The sequence below is a fragment of the Hypomesus transpacificus genome, chromosome 4 (assembly GCF_021917145.1).
Source record: "Hypomesus transpacificus isolate Combined female chromosome 4, fHypTra1, whole genome shotgun sequence".
NCBI lineage: Eukaryota > Metazoa > Chordata > Actinopteri > Osmeriformes > Osmeridae > Hypomesus > Hypomesus transpacificus.
Window position 1 is genome coordinate 6,167,531 of NC_061063.1, and position 21,780 is coordinate 6,189,310.

The 21,780-nt window shown below is 53.5% G+C and overlaps 1 protein-coding gene across 10 annotated transcripts in view; it reads right to left on the minus strand.

Moving 5' to 3' along the window:
• Nucleotides 1–21,780, minus strand: part of macf1a (microtubule actin crosslinking factor 1a) — a 141,200-nt gene that overhangs the window by 8,049 nt on the left and 111,371 nt on the right. For 7 of the 10 annotated variants that reach the window (XM_047018609.1, XM_047018611.1, XM_047018612.1 and 4 more), the window contains 34 exons: nt 14,425–14,586; nt 14,086–14,256; nt 13,336–13,502; nt 12,708–12,867; nt 12,010–12,094; nt 11,655–11,881; nt 11,337–11,543; nt 10,905–11,132; nt 10,546–10,764; nt 10,079–10,282; nt 9,339–9,347; nt 8,563–8,788; nt 7,890–8,116; nt 7,571–7,693; nt 7,298–7,399; nt 7,002–7,103; nt 6,737–6,910; nt 6,375–6,530; nt 6,026–6,223; nt 5,746–5,874; nt 5,461–5,643; nt 5,153–5,308; nt 4,728–4,934; nt 4,427–4,546; nt 4,089–4,258; nt 3,717–3,876; nt 3,421–3,615; nt 2,968–3,240; nt 2,665–2,853; nt 2,445–2,556; nt 2,072–2,238; nt 1,529–1,691; nt 1,153–1,307; nt 830–904 (listed from right to left, as the gene is read on the minus strand). In XM_047018609.1, the coding sequence (XP_046874565.1) occupies nt 830–904; nt 1,153–1,307; nt 1,529–1,691; nt 2,072–2,238; nt 2,445–2,556; nt 2,665–2,853; nt 2,968–3,240; nt 3,421–3,615; nt 3,717–3,876; nt 4,089–4,258; nt 4,427–4,546; nt 4,728–4,934; nt 5,153–5,308; nt 5,461–5,643; nt 5,746–5,874; nt 6,026–6,223; nt 6,375–6,530; nt 6,737–6,910; nt 7,002–7,103; nt 7,298–7,399; nt 7,571–7,693; nt 7,890–8,116; nt 8,563–8,788; nt 9,339–9,347; nt 10,079–10,282; nt 10,546–10,764; nt 10,905–11,132; nt 11,337–11,543; nt 11,655–11,881; nt 12,010–12,094; nt 12,708–12,867; nt 13,336–13,502; nt 14,086–14,256; nt 14,425–14,586 (5,601 nt within the window). The remainder of the gene's footprint in view (nt 1–829; nt 905–1,152; nt 1,308–1,528; nt 1,692–2,071; nt 2,239–2,444; nt 2,557–2,664; nt 2,854–2,967; nt 3,241–3,420; nt 3,616–3,716; nt 3,877–4,088; nt 4,259–4,426; nt 4,547–4,727; nt 4,935–5,152; nt 5,309–5,460; nt 5,644–5,745; nt 5,875–6,025; nt 6,224–6,374; nt 6,531–6,736; nt 6,911–7,001; nt 7,104–7,297; nt 7,400–7,570; nt 7,694–7,889; nt 8,117–8,562; nt 8,789–9,338; nt 9,348–10,078; nt 10,283–10,545; nt 10,765–10,904; nt 11,133–11,336; nt 11,544–11,654; nt 11,882–12,009; nt 12,095–12,707; nt 12,868–13,335; nt 13,503–14,085; nt 14,257–14,424; nt 14,587–21,780) is intronic. The other 3 variants (XM_047018610.1, XM_047018617.1, XM_047018618.1) reach the window with 1 other exon arrangement.

A 21,780-nucleotide genomic window follows, 5' to 3' on the forward strand; every position in this document is an offset into this window, starting at 1 on the left:
CTGAAGCTAACCGCTAGCATAGCATATTCTCTGATTTATATGTACTCACTTTCACCATAAAATCCTATGGTAGCTAGCTAACATCGCACACAGGTCTGTCTGTTCGGTGATAAGCTTGGTAGTGGATGCATGGAGATGGAGGGTGTGGGTGGGTATGGGTAATATGGGTGCATGTAAAGACAATGGAGACTTCCTCTTCCTAAAGTCTAAGATGGCAGTGTGAAACTGCTGCTAAACTGCCACTTAGGGTTCATGTCATGCAGCCAGAGGGAGGAGCCAGTGAGAGTCAGTAGCAGAAGATGTAGAAGCACATGTTAAGCAGAGATAGAGAGTACAGCAAGGTTTGAAGAGAACAAAACCTGGTGCCGTTAGTAGCTCCAGTGTCATTGGTCAGACACCAAATATCATTAACCAATGGATAATGATGATGACTCAGATGAGGAAGTAAAAACAGCAATTGAGATGGCCAGCGATGGTGGTTCATGTTATGGTACATGTTGGTTCAGTTAAGTTAAGGCTTACGTTGATGATGTTATACATGGAGTTATATTAGTTTGCTGGTGGAAAGCACATACATGTGACAGTTCCTTAGAACTGTGAGATTTTACAAACATGTTATGAAGAACAGATGTTCTTGGGATACACCATGAACACACAATGGTGGTGTGCATGAGAAAGCTTGGGAAAATGATGCAGTGCTCAATAGTGGATGAAGAAACAGACTAGACCAGAGCTCATATTGAATGTAAATGTGATATCAATCGTATAATACATTTAATATAAACATGATACATGGATCCAGGTAAAGAAAAGATATGGCTGAACTCACCCTGTACTTGTTCTCTCCAATCTGCTCCACCTGGAACCTCTTAGCACACTTACACTGAGCCACCTGTCTGGTCACCTGCACACACACACACACACACAGTTATGTACAGTTGTTTATCATTTACAGTTGTAAACCATTGTTTAAAATGTCCTGTTGTTCATTAAGTTCTTATTTATTAGTTAGCTAACATAGATTGGCTTTAAGCATAGTAGCTGAATAAGCTGTATCAGTGCCTGTTATTTGTATGAGATAGTAAGTGTGTGTATCTGTGTGTGTATCTATGTGTGTGTGTGTGTGTGTGTGTATCTGTGTGTGCTCCTCACCTCGTCTTCTATCTTATCGGCGTCCGTAGTTGGCCGGTAAGCGTCCTTGTTAGGATGCAGTGCCGCCACAAACTCATAGTAGTCAATGTAGCCATCGCCGTCCCGGTCGAATATGTCCGCCACCGCCATCATCTCCAGCTTACTGGTGGGGAACTCTACAGAGAGGACGACAAACACCACATCAACACAACAAAAGGACAAGTCTAGACACGTGTCCATATAAAACCATGGAAATGAAAAAACCATGGCAGTAAAATACAAAAATGCGTCTCACAAAAACCAACAATGACCAGTGCTATGAACATCCTAAAGGAAGACATGTTTTGTGTGTCTCTATGTAAGCTCTGTCTTTGTTGGCAGTGCCAGAGGAACGTACTAGAGGCCAGTATGCCGTCTATGAACTCCTGGCGTGTGATCTTGCCGTCCTGGTCCTTGTCAATGCGCCTGAAGAAGTCCATGACCCGGGACTTTTTGTGGTTCATCCAGCGCATGTACTTCTTCCTCCACACGTCAAAGTCAAAGTTGGCAAACTCCTTCAGCTGGGCGCAGAAAGAGAGAGAGAAAGAGAGAAATAAAGGGAGAGAGAGAGAGAGAGAGAAAGAAAGGTAGAGAGAGAGAGAAAGAAAGGGAGAGAGAGAGAGAGAAAGAAAGGGAGAGAGAGAGAGAGAGAGAGAGAGAGAGAGAGAGAGAGAAAGAAAGGGAGAGAGAGAGAGAAAGAAAGGGAGATAGAGAGAGAAAGAAAGGGAGAGAGAGAGAGAGAAAGAAAGGGAGAGAGAGAGAGAGAGAAAGGGAGAGAGAGAGAGAAAGAAAGGGAGGGAGAGAGAGAGAGCTTGAAATTCCCTGGAAGTCCCATATCATATTTTACCTTTAAAGAAACAACCCACGTGATAAATGGGATGGGAGTACAGTGATTGGTTACCTCCTCCAGCCTATCTAGCGCATCGTTGAGCTTGCGTTGACGGTCGAGGGCGAGCAGCCAGACTTGCTGCCACCTGGAGCACAGCTGGTTGAGGCGTGGGTTGCCCCCGGCGACCTGCATTGCTGCCTGTTGCTGCTGTTGTTGCTGTTGATGTTGTTGGTTTTTACCTGTTGAGGCAGAAGACAACTTTCTGGTTAACCGTGAACGTTCAAACAAATACAGGAAATGCAAACAAAAACGCCAATAATCTTGTTAGTACCTGTGAATATGAGTGTGACCGATACAGTATAATCATATGTTGTTTTCTATCTATTTTAGCCTTATATACTGGCTTTAGTATATCGTGTGTGTGTGTGTGTGTGTGTGTACTAACGTGCTCCTCTCCTCTCGGCTAGGCTGCTAGGAGGCTCTGCTGGCTTCCTCTTGTACGTCTTGGTCACTTTGTCAACGTCCGGCTGCTTCCTGGTCATCTCCTCCATAAACACCTGACGACCAAAGAACAGGAAGGGCACACAGCCAATCAGAGGGACCCATCAACAGGAAACGTTGATGCTCATCCAATGAGGGTCAAGAGAACCAGAGCCTCCACCCACCTGGTGTTCGGTGATGTGAGTTTTGAGCTGGGTGATGTCCTGGGGGAGGGGCTCGGTGTCTCGCTGGACCAGGGTGGTCTCCGCCCACTGTAGCCATGACAACAGCTCCTCCAGCAGCGTGGCGTTGTTGAGCAGCTCGGTGAGAGCCGTCTCCAGGCGCTGCTCGTGCTGTTTGGCCCATGTCAGCACCTGTAGAGGGCAACACCCACAGTCAGAACACACTATGCTAACAGCCTAGGGATTGACCTCCCTCTACACACTCTCCCCCCCCCCCCCCACACCCGTCCTCCCTTTCCCCCTCACCTCCTCGAAGCGGGCCCTGATGATGGTGATCCAGTGTTTGATGGTGGTGATGCAGTCGGGGTGGCACATGGTCAGGATGCCCTCGCCCATGCCCGCCGCCCGGTTCACGTCCGCCCGCTTCTCCTCCACCGTGGCCATGAAGTCCCGGTGCGTGTGGAGCAGCTTCTGCAGGGTCTCCGCCTCCTCGGGGAGGACGCCGCGGAAACGCAGGGTCTGCTCCGCCTCAGACAGCCACTCCAGCAGCATCTGCACCGCCACACGGAAATCCTCGGCCTGATGGAGAGGAGATGTGGAGGGGGGAGAAGGAGGAGGGAAGCATTTAGCCTTCATCGAGGTCTCCACAGGACTCTTTGCATTCCCCCCCCCCCCACTTCCTGTTTCCCACTTCCTGTTTCCCACTTCCTGTTTCCCACTTCCTCTTTCACACTTCCTCTTTCACACTTCCTGACTGACCTTTTTCAGGGCCTGCTCCAGACGTGTCTGCTTGGTGACGGAAAGGGCGCACACCGTCTCCCAGCGATTGCTCAGCTCCTGCACTTGAACTTTGACCCACGCCGTGTCATCCCGACCCGTGTCCATGAGGTCCCTAGCGGAGCGTTTCAGAGCCTGAACGCTGCTGGTCCTCTTCCCCAGGTCCTTCTGGAAGGCCTGGGGAGGGGCGGAGGAGGGGGGGTGTTGAAGGTGCTTTCACAGTGCTAAAGCAGCTGATGTGTGGACGTTCCCTGGGCCCTCTCTGCGTGCTCCAGTACCTTGTGGGAGTCCATGAGGTTGGAGACCAGGTCCAGGTCACCGTGGACGGGCTGATCCTCACTGAGCTGGGGCTCCACTCGGTACAGCCAGTCCACCAGCGCCTGCAGGGCCTCCGCAAACTGGCCCGAGAACAGGAGGGCCTCCTCCAGTTTGTGTTGTCTGGGGAGAGGAGAGGGAGAGAGGAGAGGGAGGAGGAAAGTGTGGAGGAGGGTTGGAGAGAAGAAGAGAAGGTAATGTGGAGGTCAAAAAGAGGTAGAGGACAAAAAGCACAAAAAAAAAAAACTTTATTTAAAGCATAGCAGCACACTAGACGAATGAAAATACTTATCTACGATCCCTTTCCAAGCTCTATCCAAATCCCACCCCCTCACCTCTCCACACTCTTGCCACAGACGGTGTCCCACTTGTCCCGGACTTCCCCCAGGAGGTGGTCCATTTTCTGGGTGTCGTCCGGCAGCGTGGCCTTGTCCCGCATGGCCTTCCCAGAACGCACTGTGGTGTCATACACGGGCTGCTTCGAACCCAGCGCCTTCTGGAACTCCTGCAGGGGTAGGAACGAGGGAAGGAGGGACATCAAGAACACTCCTGTAGTCCTCACAGTGCTATATTAAATATGTATGTGCAATATGCAGACACCGTGGGCCTCCTTCAGCACAGCACATCACGTTGATAACAGCAGTAAGGACCTATAGGAGGATGGACACACTACCTTGTGTTTGGCCAGCTGTACTTTGATCTTGTCCGGTTCGTTGGAGATCTCCAGCTCAGAGTCCAATCGACTCTCAGCCTCCTCCAGCCAGTCTGTCAGCTTCCTCCACGCCTCGTGGAACTAGAGAGAGGAAAGAGGAAGGGGAGAGAGAGAGAGATGAGAGAGGGGATAAAGATGGGTTTAGAACTTTGACAGATGGTTCATGGCTGGAATGCATTCTCTGATGCATTGATCTGTTGAGTAATGAAAACCCCCATCATTAACATTTCTCCAAATGTTTTCATCTCAATCTTTTGCGTACCTGCTTGGCCCTTTTGCGGGCCTCATCCAGGTGGCGCCCGCGGTCCAGAGAGCGCTGGACCAGCTTGTCCCAGCGGGCCTGCACGCTCAGCAGCAGGTTCTTGATCAGAACCACGTCCTGCTTGAGGCTGGCGAAGCGGAGCTGAGAGCCGGCCTTCTCCAGGGCCAGCACCTGCTCTCGGTGAGTGTTCACTTCGTTCACAAACACCTGTGTGTGTGTGTGCGTGTGTGGGTGTGTGTGTGAGTGAGTGTGTGTGTGTGAGTTGTGAGTGTGTGTGGCATGGAAGGTGGGCATGGGGAGAAGAGAGATCATCCATTAAGTTTGAACACAAATCATGTCAATCTAGAATTCAAATGTGGTATTTCTTGGTGTATGGTTGGCTCAGATATCTCACTGCTCCCATGTTGAAGCCTGTCCATGACTACCTTGTGCTCGTCTATCTGGAAGACCACGGTATCCAGGATGAGGCTGGGGGGCTGGGCCATGTTGAGGGTCTGCTCTGCACCTGTCAGCCAGTTGATGGTGTCCTGCAGTGAAGACTGGAACCCGGTTGCCAAGGATACCGCCTCATCCAACTTAGCCTGGAAACAGAGGGATGCCAGGACCGTAAAACAAAGCCGCATTCCACAAACAGGCAGTACAGCACCTAGTGTTCTCAATGATCTGCTTTAAATGACGGCAAATAATAAATCAATAAATGATCCTTCATGTAAGCTGTTGCCAGAGTTCTTACCCTGCGGTCGTCCATCTTGGTGTTGAGGCTGGCCCACTTGTTCTGAAGCAGGGCCAGGTTCTGCTGGGTCTGGGAGGTGCCGGGGTTGGCCTCATCCCCCCCGCGGGCCAGCAGCATGGACTCTCCCTGGTCCAGGAGATGGTGGTACTGCTCACCCCGCTGGTTCAGCTGGGACTGCACCTCCTGGAGAAGGACATGGGTCCAAGTTAGACACGCAACATCTATTTGTATTTGCTATTTGTTTGTCTGTATTTTTACTAGCGTAGCAGTACGTGTGTGTGTTACCATGTGCTGCTGGAGCTGCTCGCGGGCTGTCTCTGGGAGGCCCCCCGTTGGCTTGGCAGCAGACAGCTGGCTGTCTGTCCTCCTCAACCACAGCAGGAAGTCCTCCAGCTCGCCATGGAAACCCTCGGCCTGGAAGTGGTGCAAGGTGTGGAGGGATGTCTTTTTTTCTCTTGAACATCCAAGTGTTTGAGCTACATTCATGTCTTTTCATGGCTCCGCATGTGCATCCCATCACCCCCCCCCCCCCCCCCACTCCCTCGTTTATCCCCGGGGCGCCTACCTGGTGCAGTGCGGCCTCCAGGAGTTTCTGCCGGTCCTGGGTCTTGAGTAGCAGGCCCTCCCAGCTGCGGCTCAGCTCCTCCAGCTGGTCCCTCAGGTGGCTGGCCTCGTCCCCGGGGCTCGACTCCAGCAGCTCGGTGCCGGCGCCGTTCACTGTCTCCACCGTGGAGCGGTGGGACAGCACGTCGTTCCTCAGCACCTGGGGAGGAACAGGCGGGAGAGAGTGAGCAAACCTGGCAACCTAATGGTGGCTGATAGAAAGCAGTGTGGTGGGGGAGGATGGGGGGGCGCGGGGGGGTGAGAGAGGGGGAGAAGGGATGGAGGGATGATGGGTGGGTGTCCAATCGTACGTGGTGTTTGGCCAGCTCAATCTCGATGGCCTTGGGGTCAGAGTTGATGGGCCTCTGGGTGTCCAGGGTGGCGTGGGTGTGGCTTAGCCAGGACACCAGCTCTGCGAGGGCGTGCTGGAACTGGCCCAGGGCCAGGAGGGCACCCTCTAGCTTGTGCTGCAGGGAAGAGAGAGAGAGAGAAAGAGAGAGAGGGAGAGGGAGAGGGAGAGAGAGGTGGGGGGTCAGTTGCTTTGCCATTATCTCAAATAATATGATTCCAGCTGCACCTTACATCATCAGGAACACTCCTCTCAAACATTGCTAATATTGCTAGCATCCTAAACGCTACCGTGAGTGTGTGTGTCTGAGGGTGGCAGGCTGACCTGGCGCTGGGTGATCTTGTCCCCCAGGTTGTCCCAGAGGTGACGCAGCTCCGTCAGGGGCTCCTGGATCATGTCCCGGTCCGTCTGGTCAGACACCTTCTTCAGGAGGAGCTCCCCCTGGTGGCTCAGCTTCTCCATGTCGATCTGCTGCTGGTACACCTCCACCTTGTAGTGCTGCTCACCCAGGCAGACAGAGGAGTTAGTCAGGTGGCAATAGGCATTACCGGGGAGACTAGGGAGAGAACCTGGGACTCCTGGGACCAACCTTGAGCTCTTCTATCTGCTGTTTGACGGTCCCCAGGTCGGTGCCCACAGTAGGCATGTCACACAGCTTGATCACGGCGTTGTCGAGGTAGTCGAACATGCCCTGCAGAAAACACAACAACCATTCACTTACAGAGGTACTGGTTTCTTTCGTTTTTCGAAAGGCCCTTTCCTATCTTGTATCGACTGGGGTTAGTGAAGACTTGTTTCCACACAAGCTGTTGGTTAAGCATCCTTTCAGATCTCATAGATCATTCTGGGACACCCTGGGAGAGTGAAGCATGCTGGGATGCTGACCTGCAGTGCATCCTGGTACTGCACCGAGGCCGTCATGGCCTCCTCCAGCCTCTCCATCCTCTCCCTCCACGTCCTGTCAAGACCTTCCCACGCTGCGTTCATCTGAGGGAGGGAGGGACAAGGGGGGGAGGTAAGGAGAAGGGGGTGAGAGAGGGAAAGGGTGGAAGAGAATGAAGGATGAGGATACGATTGAAAATATTCAAACAATGAGCAAATGTATACAGTAAATAGCGCTTTTCTTTGGATTTTTGAACCTGCGTTGTGAGTTCTCACCTCGTCTATGGTCTTCTTCACTTCCGGTTTCTCCGTCTCGCCGCAGGCAAAGATCAGGTCGGCCCCCAGGGTGCGGACAAACTCCAGCTCCTCCCTCAGACCATCCGTCTCCGCCTTGATCGCCTGGGGGGACACGGACACACACACACGTCAGTACTGAGTTGCATAGGAATAACATTCTCAAAGGCCAGGATCCAAACCACCTACGACTGTACAGATAAAAACTATCAACACTTTTGTCGTAAACACTATTTACAACTGCACCATTCTCACTTCTCAGTTACACCCCCCTCTCTCTCTCGTTTCTCCTCCTCCTCACCTCTGCAGCTTCGATCTGTTGTTTGATGAGCGAGGGGTCCACACCAGGGTCCTCCAGCTCCTTCACGATGTCCTGGGAGTCACGCAGCGTGCTCAGCAGCGCCGCCATGTCGGCCCAGAACTTCCCGGACAGGTCTAGCACGTCCGTCAGCTTGCCCTCGCGTTCCTCAGCACGCTGGCGAATCTCGTCCCACAGCGACCGCAGGCGCAGGAGGCGGGACCGCACGGCTGTGGGGGGGGGGGGGGGGGGGGGGGGCGGGGGAGGGAACGAGGAGGGGGGTTACCAGTGCAGGGGGTGACTGTTCAGACTCAGGACAAACAGTCCATGTTCGTGGTCCCATCCCTCTCAGAGGAGTCAATCTAAAGCCCAGCCCCCTGCAGAAGGAACAGGGAGGGTCTTTATCCTGCCCACCAGACCCCACCCACTAAGCCAGCACACAGCAGCCTTTCAGAGATGTTAAGTGGAGCCCTAGGAGGAGGGGGGCCACTCCAAGAGCCCTAAAAAACAGACAATAGTGTGTGTGTCTTTTTTGCCATGTGGCAGGATCCTGATACATTTTGCTGAATCCAAATCTTTGTTATTTTTTTGATCACCTCGAAAAAAATACTTCTGTGAGTGGAAGAGGAGGACCACGTGCTAACGAGTGTGTGTGAATGATTGTGTGTGTGCGTACCCTGAGCGGCGGGGTCGTCGTGGGCGGCCCTGCTGATGAGCTCCTCGCCGCGGGCACACAGGGCAGAGAAGGAGGGCAGCAGCTTGTCCAGCTCCAGCCCTGACGCACGGTGCTCCGCCAGCTGCTCCCGGATCTTGTCCACCTCGGCTGCCACCGGCGGGGGCTGCCGCAGACGCTGCACCGCCCCCTCCAGGGTCTCCAGCAGGGGGTCCATCTTGTCGTGGAACTGGGGGGAGGAGAGGGGGGGGGGGAGTTAGAGAGAGGAGCATGACGGGGTTCATAGCACAGAGGGAGGGGTTGACACTGTGAGAGGGCGTTAATGCAGAGATCCGGGAGAGGTCTGGGAGAGTTTTGGAAAAGATCAGTGAACCTGAAGACCTTCAATGTTTAGACCTTTCTGTGACCTCTCTGCATTCAAGAACTCTCACATTGTTATCCAGGGTTTTGGGACACAGGGAGCAACAGGCTAGATTTAGAACATAGGTAGAACATGGATGGAGAGAAGGAACACCTATCAGGACACTCTAAATAGGCAGAGTGCTAGGGGAACAATACAATACTTTGACAGGCACTTGGGGTCTATTTTGGGGCTGTTTGAGTCTAGAAACATAGTTCAAGGGAAGGTACAATAGGAAGAGGCTCTACTGCAAGCTTTGACTGACAGGTTGGGGTCAAGTAGGGTTGAAAGAAGGTTTCTGACGGCTTGTGGTCAGGTTGTAGTCAGGTTGGTGTTAGTTAGAGTTTGTGGTCAAGTTGTGGTCAGTAAGTGGTCTTACCTCTACCAGCTGGGTGATTGCAGTGTGCGATGGCGATGGAGTGAATGGAGGGTCAACACACACAGCACATCCACAATGAGGGAAGGGATGGAGGGATGGAGCAAACCAGGGAGGGATGACGGGATGGAGGGAAGGATGGAAGGAGGGGCGGAAACGAGGGTAGGAATGGTGGGGGGGAAAAGGGATGTAAGGCATCATGAGGATGGAGAAAGAGGGGGGGTGGAGATGGGGTGGTTTAGGATGGAGGGGTGGAGGTAGAGAGTGTGGGATGCAGATGGAAGAGTACAATAGGTGACCAGTTAGGGATGGGGGGATGGTGGAGAAACAACAAAATGTGTTAGATCACTGACATGCATACAAGCTGGCAGGCAGAAACACTCTCAGCTTACAATACAAAAGCAACCAGTGATACTGTGACGGTGTTCATGAAATGATGAGCATCAAGCTAGAAGCTATGGATGTGTCTAAAAGCGTGGACGTCATGAAAGAGAGATATGATGATAGAAAGACTTTCGCAGTCGAATTACAATGGTCATACCCTATGATTATCACTGTATACATTTCATATGGAATATCAATAAATAACATCAAAATAAAAATATATAGTTATATTCAATCGGTTGGTGCTTGGTTAGACGTTAGTGACCTCACATCTCAGCGTGTGTGTGTGTGTTCAGGAGGCAGCAGTCAGCAGACACAAGCCCACACACACTAGCAGGAGTCCAGAGGCCGAGTCCTACCTGTGCAGACTGGGAGACGGCCTCGTCCAGGGAGGTGGCGCGACCCTTGACCTCCTCCTTGATGGCGAGGTAGCGTTTCTCAGCCTGAGAGTAGCGCTGCCTCACCGTGGCCCCCTCCTGGGCGCTCAGCTCAGCCAGCTGGGGGCCGATCTTCAGCAGCTTGTCTATGTGGGGCTTGTGCTCCGCTATGGACTCTCTCAGGAGCTGGGGAGGGAGGGGGGAGGAGGGGGAGAAAAGGAGTGAAGGGCAGAGGAGGGGGGGAAAAGGAGAAAAGAGAATACTTTCTAGGACCCCGTTTAAGATTTGAGGCCACAGATATAACACAGCAGCATTCATGTTTGAATAAGCTACCAATCTTCTTATGTACTCGGTCTTGTCTGTGTCACATGCATTTCTATCTATCTCCGGGGTCCTCCTTCCGGTCCTCCCTCCTTCCCTCTCTCTCCACCCATCCTCCTTCCCCTCACCCTCATCTGTTCCTGCTGGAGGCGGAGGGCGTCCGTGTCGATGGCGGGCGGGGGCAGCTGGGAGATGAGGCTCTCCGTCTCCCCCAGCCAGGGCTCCAGCTCCTCCTGGGTCTCCCAGAAGCGGGCCACCAGGACCTGGGCCTGCTCCAGGGCGGAGAAGCGCTCGCTGTGGTTCTGGCTCACTGCCTCGTAGCGAGAGCTCAGGGAGTCCGTCTTCACCTGGGGGATGAGGGAGGCAAGGCATCGTCAGAGACGTTTCCATCTCTCCTCCTCAAAAGTCTCCATCTCTTTCAGTTTGATATCAAAGCCTTGTTCAATCCTTTCCATCACTAGCTGTTTTCCCTCCCTCCCTCCCTCACCTTGAGGGCGTCTCTCTGTGCGTCGCTGCAGGTGTCCAGGATGTCCTCTCTGGTGTTGAGGAGCTGGTCCACCGTGTCCTTGTGTCGGATGATGTCGATGTTGAAGGCCCTCTGGACCTGGAGCTGGGCCACGGTCACGTCGGGCTCCAGGCTCAGGGGCCCCAGGGAGGCCAGCTTACGCTCCGTCTCTCCCACCCAGGCCAGCTCCGCGTCCACACCCTCTTCGTACTGGGAGAGACACCGGGAGCGAGAGAGGGGAAGGAGTCCGAGGGAGTGAAATAGCATTAGCAAGGTTGATATCATGACTTATATTATCTTATATAATACTCATATCATTCATCATTTTATAATCGTTGGACTGTTCTCCTTTAGGGAAAAAAACAGTGAGTGAGAACTGTGTTTGAATAAGGGCCTTGTGGAAGACTGGAGTACCTGCTGCGACCTCTGGATGGCAGCCTGCACCAGCTGCACCCTCTGGGTGATGGTCTCGTCCGCCTGGCGGTAGCGCTGGTTAGCGTCGGCCACCAGCTTGTCCAAGCCCTCGCGGGCGCGCCAGGGCACCAGGTCCAGCAGGGCACTGCCCATCTCGTTCACCGTGTCCAGCACCAAGCGCTTCTCCGCCGACACGTTCTTCAGCTCCTGGCAAAAGACAGACAGACATGGCTGCTGTTATCTCCACATACATTAGAGCTGAGTACTGTGCCTCACAAGGAATGTGATCTGAATCTGAAGCCCCGCCCACTGCCCCACCTTCTGCCTGTCCTGATAGGCTGGTGCGGCGTCGGGCTCCATGTCATTGAGCTCCGTCTCCACGGAGTCCAGCCATTGGCTGATGTCCTCGTGGGCGGCGGCGAAGCGCGTGGCGAGCTGCAGGGCTTGTTCCAGAGTGCGGAGCGCCTTGCTGCTGCCCGCTGTCATCTCAGCGTAGCGAGACTTGATGCCGTCCAGCTTCTCCTGAATCAGCAGCACCTCCTCGCCTGAACACACACACACACACACACGACGGACTTGAATCATGCTTTCGTACTGATTGATTATTTCATTCTTATTGGTATTACTGATACTACGACATTCCAGTAGTATAAGTGAGAGGGTCAAAGGTCACCTGTGGTCTGCTTGAGGAGGGCCTGTCCGTTCTTGATGGCCTGGTCCACCGTCTTCTTCCTGCTTACGATCTCCTCATTCAGAGACTGGAGGGAGGGAGGGAAGGAAGGAGGAGGGAGAGAGGGAGGGAGGGAGGGAGGGAGGGAGGAGGGAGGGAGGAAGGGAAGGAAGGAGGAGGGAGAGAGGGAGGGAGGGAGGGAGGGAGGGAGGGAAGGAGGAGGGAGGGAGGGAGGGAGGGAGGGAGGGAGGGAGGGAGGGAGGGAGGGAGGGAGGGAAGGAAGGAAGGAGGAGGGAGAGAGGGAGGGAGGGAGGGAGGGAGGGGGAAAACAGAATGAGACAATGACAATGACAATTTATAAAAAAAGGTGGGATGGGTAGAATACATGGAAGGATACAAACGGAAATGAGAAGGTGATGACGTGAGCATGCAGAAATCATAAATCCTCGTGAATGCAAAACATGACAGAACGTCGACAAAATCAAGAGAAACCAAGGCTTCAACTCGAAAATCATGACGTGACGAAAATCATACCATGACGGCACGAGATGAAATAAGAGGGTTGGTGCTGGGGCCGGGGGGGTGTAGGGGGGAGTTTGAGGGTACGGATCGTCACCTTTGCTTACCAATAAGATTCGATAAGGAAAACCCCTCTTTAGAGAGAGAATGTTGCTGCCGGAGGTGGAGGGGGGGGGGTGTACCTTGTGACGGGCGATCTGCTGGGTGATCTTGGAGGTCTGGGTGCCCATAGGCTCAGCACTGCTCAGACGTCTCTCTGTGGCGCTCAGCCACTCCCCCAGGGGCTCCAGAGCCTCGTGGAACTGGAGGGCCAGGACCTGCAGCTCCTCCAGCTGACGCTGCCTGCGGGGGGGGGGAGGGAGGGGGGGAGAGAGGGAGGGGGGGAGGGAGGGGGGGGACACAAAAGATATATTGCATGCATGACAAGTATGTGCGTGTGTTTGGTTGGTATGTGAACAGTATGTCCCTATTTATGTATCTGACTGGGAGTGTGGGTTTAAATCAGTTTATAAGATGTAAACTGATTTGTTTGATATAAACTGATCAAGTATTGTTATGAGATCCATCTCCTGTTGTGTGGTTGCTTATGCAGACGTGACCCGAGTTAAAGTGGGGAGGTGTGCAGCGTGGATGTATCAAGTGTCTGTGTATATGCGTGTTTATATGTACGTGTGGATGTGTATTTTAGAGTGCAGATGTGTGTTTGTGTGCATATGTTTCAAGTGTGTAGGGGTGCTTCTCTGTGTATGTACAGTATAAGTGTGTTGATGTGTGTGTGTGCGTGTGTGTGTGTGTGTGTGAGAGTGTTACCTGCCGCTGGCCTTTTCCAGCAGCATCCCCCATCTCTCCCTGAGGCTGTGAAGGTGGTTCTGGATCTTGTCCTGGTCCGAGGTGTCGGCCGTGGCGGCGATGCGCTCGCCTTCTGCCTGGATCATCTCCACGGTGCCACGACGATCATCCAGCAGCCTCTGGAGCAGCTGCAGCAACACAGAAGAGACACGTTCAATAACTCCATCGATTACATATTCAACAACACCCGCAATACATTCCAAAAAAGTTATCTAATACAGTTCAAAACTACTAATACTGTTGTTTTGTACAACTTTTATGTCATACTGGAGGTGTTTAATCTCTTCGTATCACATTGTTTCCTCGCCAATCCAACAACTCAGAACTGTTCAGAGATGTGGAACGCACCCCCAGAATCCCCACCTATCAGTGGTTTCCTCTCCGCTCTGACCCTGTCCCTTCCTCTCACCCCAGGATGTAAACATGTCGGCCTCACAGGCTCACAAACACAGGAAGTGTGTTGTATAAACAGTCGGAGCTGGTTATTGTGTGTTTCTTTGAAATTACCGCAATCTATCATTGGTGTGAACAAGTGTGCCCTCCAAACAAACGGACAGACAGACAGTCGAGGCCTTTAATTGTGTGTGTGTGTGTTGAGCATTGTGTGCCAACTGTTTGGGCAATTAAATTATTCATTCTCAATCCACTTTTTTATTCATCTGTCCTGTCTCCATGCCTCATTTCTCACGTCTTCCTCCCTCGTTCTCCTACCTTCTGTTCCTGGATCTGGGCCTTGACCACGCGGTACTCTGCGGACGGGGGCTTCTGATTGGCCACCAGCTCCTCCGTGTCACTGAGCCAGCTCAGCAAAGGCTCCAGAGCGTCCTGGAACTTCCCACAATGCAACAGGGCCTCCTGCAGCTGGGCGATCCTCTCCGCCACCTGAGGTGAGAAAAAAAAGAAATGTCAACAAGAGGGGCACACATGCATGCATACACACATCTAGTCATTCACACACACACACACACACACACACACACACACACACACACACACACACACACACACACACACACACACACACACACACACAGGCTCTCTCCGTCTCACCCTCTTGTTGAGAGAGTTCCAGTGCAGGTTGGTGGCGTCCAGGTCGTGCTCCAGGGCCTGTGTGTCCGTGTGTTTGGCCGCAGACTGGATGAGACCCTGACCCACGGCGTTGACGTGCTGCAGGCGGGGCTGGATGCACTCCACCTGCTCCCTCTCCACCGCCTGGGGAGGGAGGAGGAGGGGGAGGGGGAGCAGGGAGGGAGGGAGGGAGGGAGGGATGGGGGAGAGTGGAAGAGAGGAGGGAGTATAAAAAAAGGCGGAGGGGGAGAGAGGATTAGGAGGATTAGCGAGCCAAAAGAGAGTAAGGGGCTGGCTGAAAAAGGCTGAGTCGACAGACACACACATACACACCTACACGTACACACAAACACACATACAGTATACACACCCCTCGCCTGTCTGGCCACATCTTTCTCACTCTGTCTCTTTCTCTAACACATACCCACACCACACACACACTACACACACACACTCCACAATCAAAGCCTAGAGGCATCGTATGATCACAATAGATCGACAATAAAGAAAACAGGCTCGTAGCTTGGCTGGATGAGAGACTGGAACCAAACCCAACATGACTGCTCCCCCATAAAACACAGGAACACAACACACTTCTATAGAAACCTACAATAGTAGTCTCTCTCCCATTGACGACTACAATACAGTAGTCTTTTCTAAAGCGCACTGTAACGCTGGAATGTCTCCATTCTCCATAGAGACGAGAGAAGGGTGGAATTAGCCATAGTGGTTCACAGTGGTGCTGCAGCCAAACCACTCTGTGACCACACACAGCCTCTGCTTGGGCCCACGCACACACACACACACACACACAAACATTTGAACACACACACATATTTAAACCCAGCCATGGCCAGAAAAACACACCAGAACGCAATCACTTGTTTGTGTCGTAAAATAGAAGAAACTGATCAATTAGAGAAAGATTCAGATTTCACCTATGAAGTGTTTATTGGATTTAGTTCATCTAAATTAAATTAGGGGTGAAATTGTGGTTGTTCAGGTATGAATGAATGGAAAAGAAAGCGTGTGTGTGTGTGTGTGTCTGTGCGTGTGATCAGTTTAGTCACAGCTGTGTTGAAGCACTGGGCGTCATTTCTGCTTCTAACAGGAAGTCTGTGGCCTCAATAACAATGAGCTGCAGCCGGTACCTGCTCCACCCTATTCCTATCCTGGAGTCTAAGTATGTGTGTGTGTGCGCGCTTGTGTGTGTGTGGGTGTGTGTGTATGTGTGTGTGTGTGGAGTCTGGGAATGAGCTAAGTGTGTGCTTAGAAGCATACATTCAATATGTGTGATGATGCCAAAATAACACACATTACTCCTTTTTCTCTCCATCTCTCTCTTCCCCTTCCCTCCCTCCCTCCCCCCCTCCCTCCCTCCCTCCCTCCCTCCCTCCCCCCCCTCCCTCCCTTCTCCCTCCTCCCTCTTCCTGGCCAGCTCAGGGCGCTTGACTCTACTAAACCAGAGCTCTGGAAAATAACTGGGATGTTTCTCATTCCTTTCCACCTCTCTCTCTCTCTCTCTCTCTCAAACTCTCTCTCTCTCTCTCTCTCTCAAACTCTCTCTCTTTCCCTTTCTCTCCTCACCATACAGCCAACACCATCCTTCCTATCTCCACCGCACTCATCTGCACAACTCCCTCCCTCCCTTCCCCCTTTCTCCCACCTTTTCCTCGCTCCCCCCTACGCCCCATAAGCTCCCCCCCCCCCCCCCTCCACACTGAACCTCTCCCCCTCCTCCGGCTCTCTTCCTTCATTGCTCTGTTGTCTGGGGCCCAGCAACAAACCAACCCTGGCCTTTTGGCATTATCTCCAGTGTAGAGGACAAAAAGAGAGAGAGAGAAAGAAAGAAAGAGAAAGCTACACCCCATGACATGTCCTGCTGTCCCGAGGGGAACAGAACACAGCTCAAATCTCCATCCAATCTCTGTGACATGCCTCTCCCAACGCTCAGGACGATCACACAGCTGGGTCCACTCTTGTGCAACTTCTAATCCTAACCCACCTCGCTGCCTCAGCCACCTCGCTGCCTCAGCCACCTCGCTGCCTCAACCACCTCGCTGCCTCAACCTCTCTCGGCTCCCTCTCTTCCTGCCTGCGCCCTCGTCCCTCCATCTCTTCCTCTCCCACTCCCCTCCTTCCTGTCCGCCTCCCCCTAGTTTCCCTTTTTAATGATACTTGGAAGGAGGGGGACGAGGAGGGAGGGAGAGTTTATTTCAGTCCTGACCTGGATGCTACAGCATTGGGTTGTTTTGCAAGGGTTAGCCTTTGACTGAACATGCCTGTATCAGCCATGGCGGGTTAATAGATATTCATGTCCAGGGATTGTGTTTGAAAACCAACAAGACAAAAACAAATATCATGCAAATGTTTGTATTCAGGGCACGGTGGGTCTTCCAGCCTCTTTCATTTGGCCTCTTTCATTTGTTTCTCTCTCTCCCTCTTTCTCTGTCTGCCATCGGCTTCTCTCTTCTCTCCTCCATTTCCATCCCTTTGTTTTTCTCTTTCCTGCAGTCTTTCCATGATATTATCACTTCAATCAATCCTCTCTGCTCACCTGCACCCTGCCCTGTCTCTGTCTCTGTCTGTGTGTCTGTCTGCCTGCCTGCCTGTCTATCTGTGTCTGCCTGTCTGTCTGCCTGTCTGTCTGTCTGCCTGTCTGTTTGTGTGTGTGGTTTGCGTACCTATCTGCCTGCCTGTCTGTCTGTCTGTCCATATGTCTGGATCTCCACATTCTAAGCTTGCCCATCTGTCTGTCTGTGCCTCAGTGTGCACCACACACACACGTGCAGTTCTGGCTGTATACAAGCTTCCCAGTAATCCAGCGACCCTCTGCTTATCTCTTCCTGCCAAGATATCCTCCCTTATCATCCTAGCAAGGTCTTGTCAGGAGAACTACCAGGTGCTCCTCATATAGTCCTTTGTTTCCCACATGTCTCACTCCATTTTTCTCCCCATCCCTTCCTCTCTTACAGCTACCACACACGGTAGAAAGAGAATTGCTGGCACTTTGTTGTAAAAGCGCATTATTAACCAGTAATGACCAGTATTACAATCATTAACTAAAACAATGATGGCCGCCTGAGATATTTCAAACAGAAACAGAGATGGAGGGAGGCAGGGAGGGAGAACAGATCATCCGTCTCTGGCTGAGCCTTATCTTCTATTTATGTTGCCCAACAATTCCAAAGTGTGTGTGTGTGTGTGTTTGTGAGACTGGCTTACTGTTTACTTCTCACCTCCTTATCTCTGTATCAGTGCCATTTGAGTGGAGAGGAGGGGGGAGAGGGGGGGGGGGCAGAGAGCGAAAGACGAGACGAGAAAAAAAAGGCCTACAAGAAAGAGACAGGGTGAGTAAATGGATACAGAGGGGGATTGTTTAGGTTTGGGTGATTGGCTACCTCCCCACATAACGCTCTCTCCCTTCCTCACCTCCCTCCCATCTGCTGTAGCCGTGGCGACGGCGTTTGATGTCAGAGCTACAGTAGCAGCGTTCCCTCTGCTCCACCATGTTCACGACTGACACACCACACAGCCTGATTGCATTTACTTAAGGGGCCTGACTGCAGTGGAACACACGCACAAGCACAAACTAGCTTAAATGAACACACGCAAACCCCCCCCCACACACACAGTGAGCAAATGATTTGTGTATGACCCGCCCGAGACAGACTCCTGATGGGGACGGTAATGTAATAGTAGGAGCCAGAGGTCCTCTCAAAACCCATCAGACACGGCCACAGCCACCCATCCCAGACACTGAGTCAACGCAGACCCCCGAGGAGGAACGGCAGCCTGTCAAAGAAACAAGGCCGGGAAGACATACACACACGCATACATAAACACTCATACACACATACAGTATACAAATGGACACACACACACACACACAAACACAAGGAGGTACCTAATGGACGAAATGCAGCTGACAGGCAAACAAAGATGAATGCAAGTCACTGGCCAACCAGAGGAAGAAACTCCATGTGTCAGCTAAACCTCTGAAACCCTCATCTCTCTAGATCTCCCTGCTCTCGAAAAATAACAAACAATAGCACCTCACTTTTTTGATTACAACATCTTCAATTGTAATCGAAACCAACACAATGTTTCAAAGGCACCAATACTCCCATATGCCTTGCTGCATACACACAAACACAAGCTTTTGAGATGTTGGCTGTGTATACTAGCTGGGTCAGAGCACATGAAAGTGCTCGCAGCGAGGCTTTTGATGTTGGCCCACCACACAAACAGAGGAGGAATGTAAACACTGAACATACAAATGGTTCAGATGGGGAGTCAAGGTAAACAACTAAATAGCTGTTTCACTGGGATGAAACAGGGCCAAAACGGTCATGAAGATCAACATACATATCCAGAGAAGACGGTTCTCACACTCACAAGCACATAAGCCAGACGGTAGTTTCCTACAGAACGCGGAGCAAGGACCCCCTCGAGCGTCCTATTGTATCCATTTCAAGTCTGACAACTGTAACACAACAGGCTTTTTATCTCAGCCAAGTCTATAAGACCATCAGCCACGATCTGCCGTGACCCAGAGAGACACGGCTTGGGTACTCAGTGGGGGAGAAAGACTGACATGAGGAGAGGCTGGGATGGGTAACCTAGTCCTAGGATATGCTGCTACCCATCAGAACACGCAAACAGAGACAGACCTTTCTGAGAGTTTAGAACACACAAGTGACGCTAGAGATAAATGGAGCATCTCCTGCTAACATACGCCCAACCCAACGCCTGACTGCACCTGGTCATGTTATCAGAGCTTATCACAGACACATGATATCATATCTACCTCATCCAGGATGTAATTGTCTGTGTCTGAGCAGGGCGAGGGATGGGGCGAGGGATGGGGCGAGGGTGAGCCATGGGGCGAGGGTGAGGGTACCGTCTCCAGCTCTGAGAGCGATTCCTCCTCCCACCCATCCTCCCCACCTGTGGCCCCTGGGGGCCAATGGGGATCCTCTTCCCTAAAAAGCCGTGGTAGCAGCCCAGGCTCCAGCTCCAGCCTGTCCCCCCACCAGTCCCAACCCCCTGGGAGGGGGTCGGAGTCGGGGTCTCTGGTTCCAATCGGGGGATCCAGAGCCGAGCCGTCCGACTCCCAGTCACTGTCCCCGGTCATGGAGCCCAGGGTGAAGTCCACCCCAGAGTGGGTGTCCTCCGAGCAGGAGTCCATGTCCCGGTACTGGGGGGGCTCCTCGCAGGCTGACCCCCCGTCACATCCCTGAGGGACCAGGGGGAGGGAGAGGCGCTCGGGGGCGGCCAGGTAGACGAAGCTGTCGGAGGAGAGGAAAGCCCCCTCGTCCTGGTCCTGGGGTTTGGAGACGGGGCTGGGGGGAGCGGAGGAGCCGTCGTGGGGGGAGGAGGGGCAGTCGAGGGGGAACGGAGGGGGCACAGACACGGCCAGGTAGACAAAGCTATCCGTGGTTACGAAGGCGGAGTCGGAGTCTTTGCTCTCCAGGCCCGCCCCTCTGGCACCTGGTTTGGATGGGGAGGGAGGAGAAGAGGACGGGGGGGGCGAGGCCGTGTCGGGGGCCTGGATGAGGGAGATGGGAGGGTTTGTCTTGGGGGTGCTGGTGGCCTGGAGCCCTGTGTCATCTCCAGACATGTCCAGACCAGAGCCCCCCTCGTCCTCCTGAGTCACCGACACCAGCAACATCCGCCCGGGGTCAGGGGTCATCTTCATGGCAACGCTGCCGATCTCGGAAGAGACCTGCTCCTCCGTACAGGAAGTCTGAGCGTCAACATCCTGTTGGCTTTTCCCAGCTCCTCCGTCTGGATGTGTGGACTCGGGGGATTGGCTCCGGCCCTCGTTCCGCCAACGACACTGCGGCTTCACACACACACTCCAGTCTGCTTCTCCCTCCTCAATATTCTGCTCCAGCGCCTCCTCTTCCCCTTCCTCCCCCTCCACCCCCTCCTCAGCGTAGGGGTTCTCAGGGCTCCGGGTGGGAGGAGGGGGCGAGGTGCCCTCAGAACACGGCCCAGCCCCCTCACTCCCCTCCTCCCCATCTCTCTCGGACGAGGCACCGCTGTCCAGGTCCATCTCGGGCTCAGAGGGCCGGTGCTGGTACCAGTCACACTCTGGGTGACTGGAGTCAGACAGGGCGGTTCTGTCCGGTTGGGACATGTGGACTCCGCTAGGGTCTGACCAGGGAGGTTCCAAACTGGAGCTGGGATGTTCCTCTTTTTGCTCCTCATCCCCTGCATCCATATCACCTGGATCCTCTCCTTCAGCGAGTCGCTGGTCACGTTCACAGTCGAGCGGCTCCCGTTCACAGTCTGGTGCTGATGTGCCTGTGTGTTGGTAATCTGGACCATGAGGATCTGTGTTGGAGAGGTCCACACAGGCCTCAGTGCCACCCATCTCTGTGCTGTAGGTCCTGTCCACAAGCAGCGGCTCCTCAAAGTCCACAGATGCCCCTACGGCTCCCTCCTCCTCTTCCTCCACACTAGCTAGTAAGTATGGGTCATCTTCATCATCTTTCACCTCCTCCTCCAGACACTGCCTTTCCAGCTCCAGGAAGAGGTCATCAGAGCCTGCTCCTGAGCTGGGGCAGGGTGAAGCGCTGGGGGCCCTGGGCCCGCCAAACCCAACAGGGGGGGTAAGAAGGGGCCAATGTTCAGAGGAGACAGTCTGCTGGATCTCCCAGCCCTCTGCCTCCGCTTCCCTCTCCCATGATTGGTCCACCATTTCCCTGTTCTCCATCTTAAGCACCGCCTCCCACTCTCTCTCCTCCCTCTGAGCTCTGTCCTCCTCCTGGAGTTCACCCCCCGGTCTTGTCCCTTCTTCCTCCATTATCCTCTCCACCTCCTCTTCCTCTACCTCCTCCGCTGCCTCCTCCTCCTCCACCACCACCACCTCCTCATTCACCTCCTCCTCCACCCTCTCCTCCTCCACCCTCTCCGCTTCCTCCCCCAAGCCTTCCTCTTCCTCCTTCAACCCCTCCTGTTCCGGTTCTTCCTCCTCCAGCTCTCTCAAGATCCTTATCTCGTCCTCTTCAAACTTCAGCTCGGAGGCGGTGCGTTGGCGGAGCTCGCCGCTGAGGGCCCAACCCAGGAGCCCCTCCTCGCCCCCCTCCTGGCTGAGGCAGGGGGAGAGGGGCAGCCCCCCGTAGAGAAGTCCCAACTCGTCCTCCTGGAGGAACGGCGAGGGGGGGTCCAGGAGGTAGAGAGACTCCTCATCCGGATCGCTCTCTTCCCCCATCAGGGGAGGCAGAGGGGGAAGGAGGGGAAAGTTGTGCCTCAGGCCCTTTTTCCCCCCCCTCATGCTGCGGGGCCAGGTGCGAGCCTTGGTTGGGGGGCAGAAGACCGGCTTTGGGG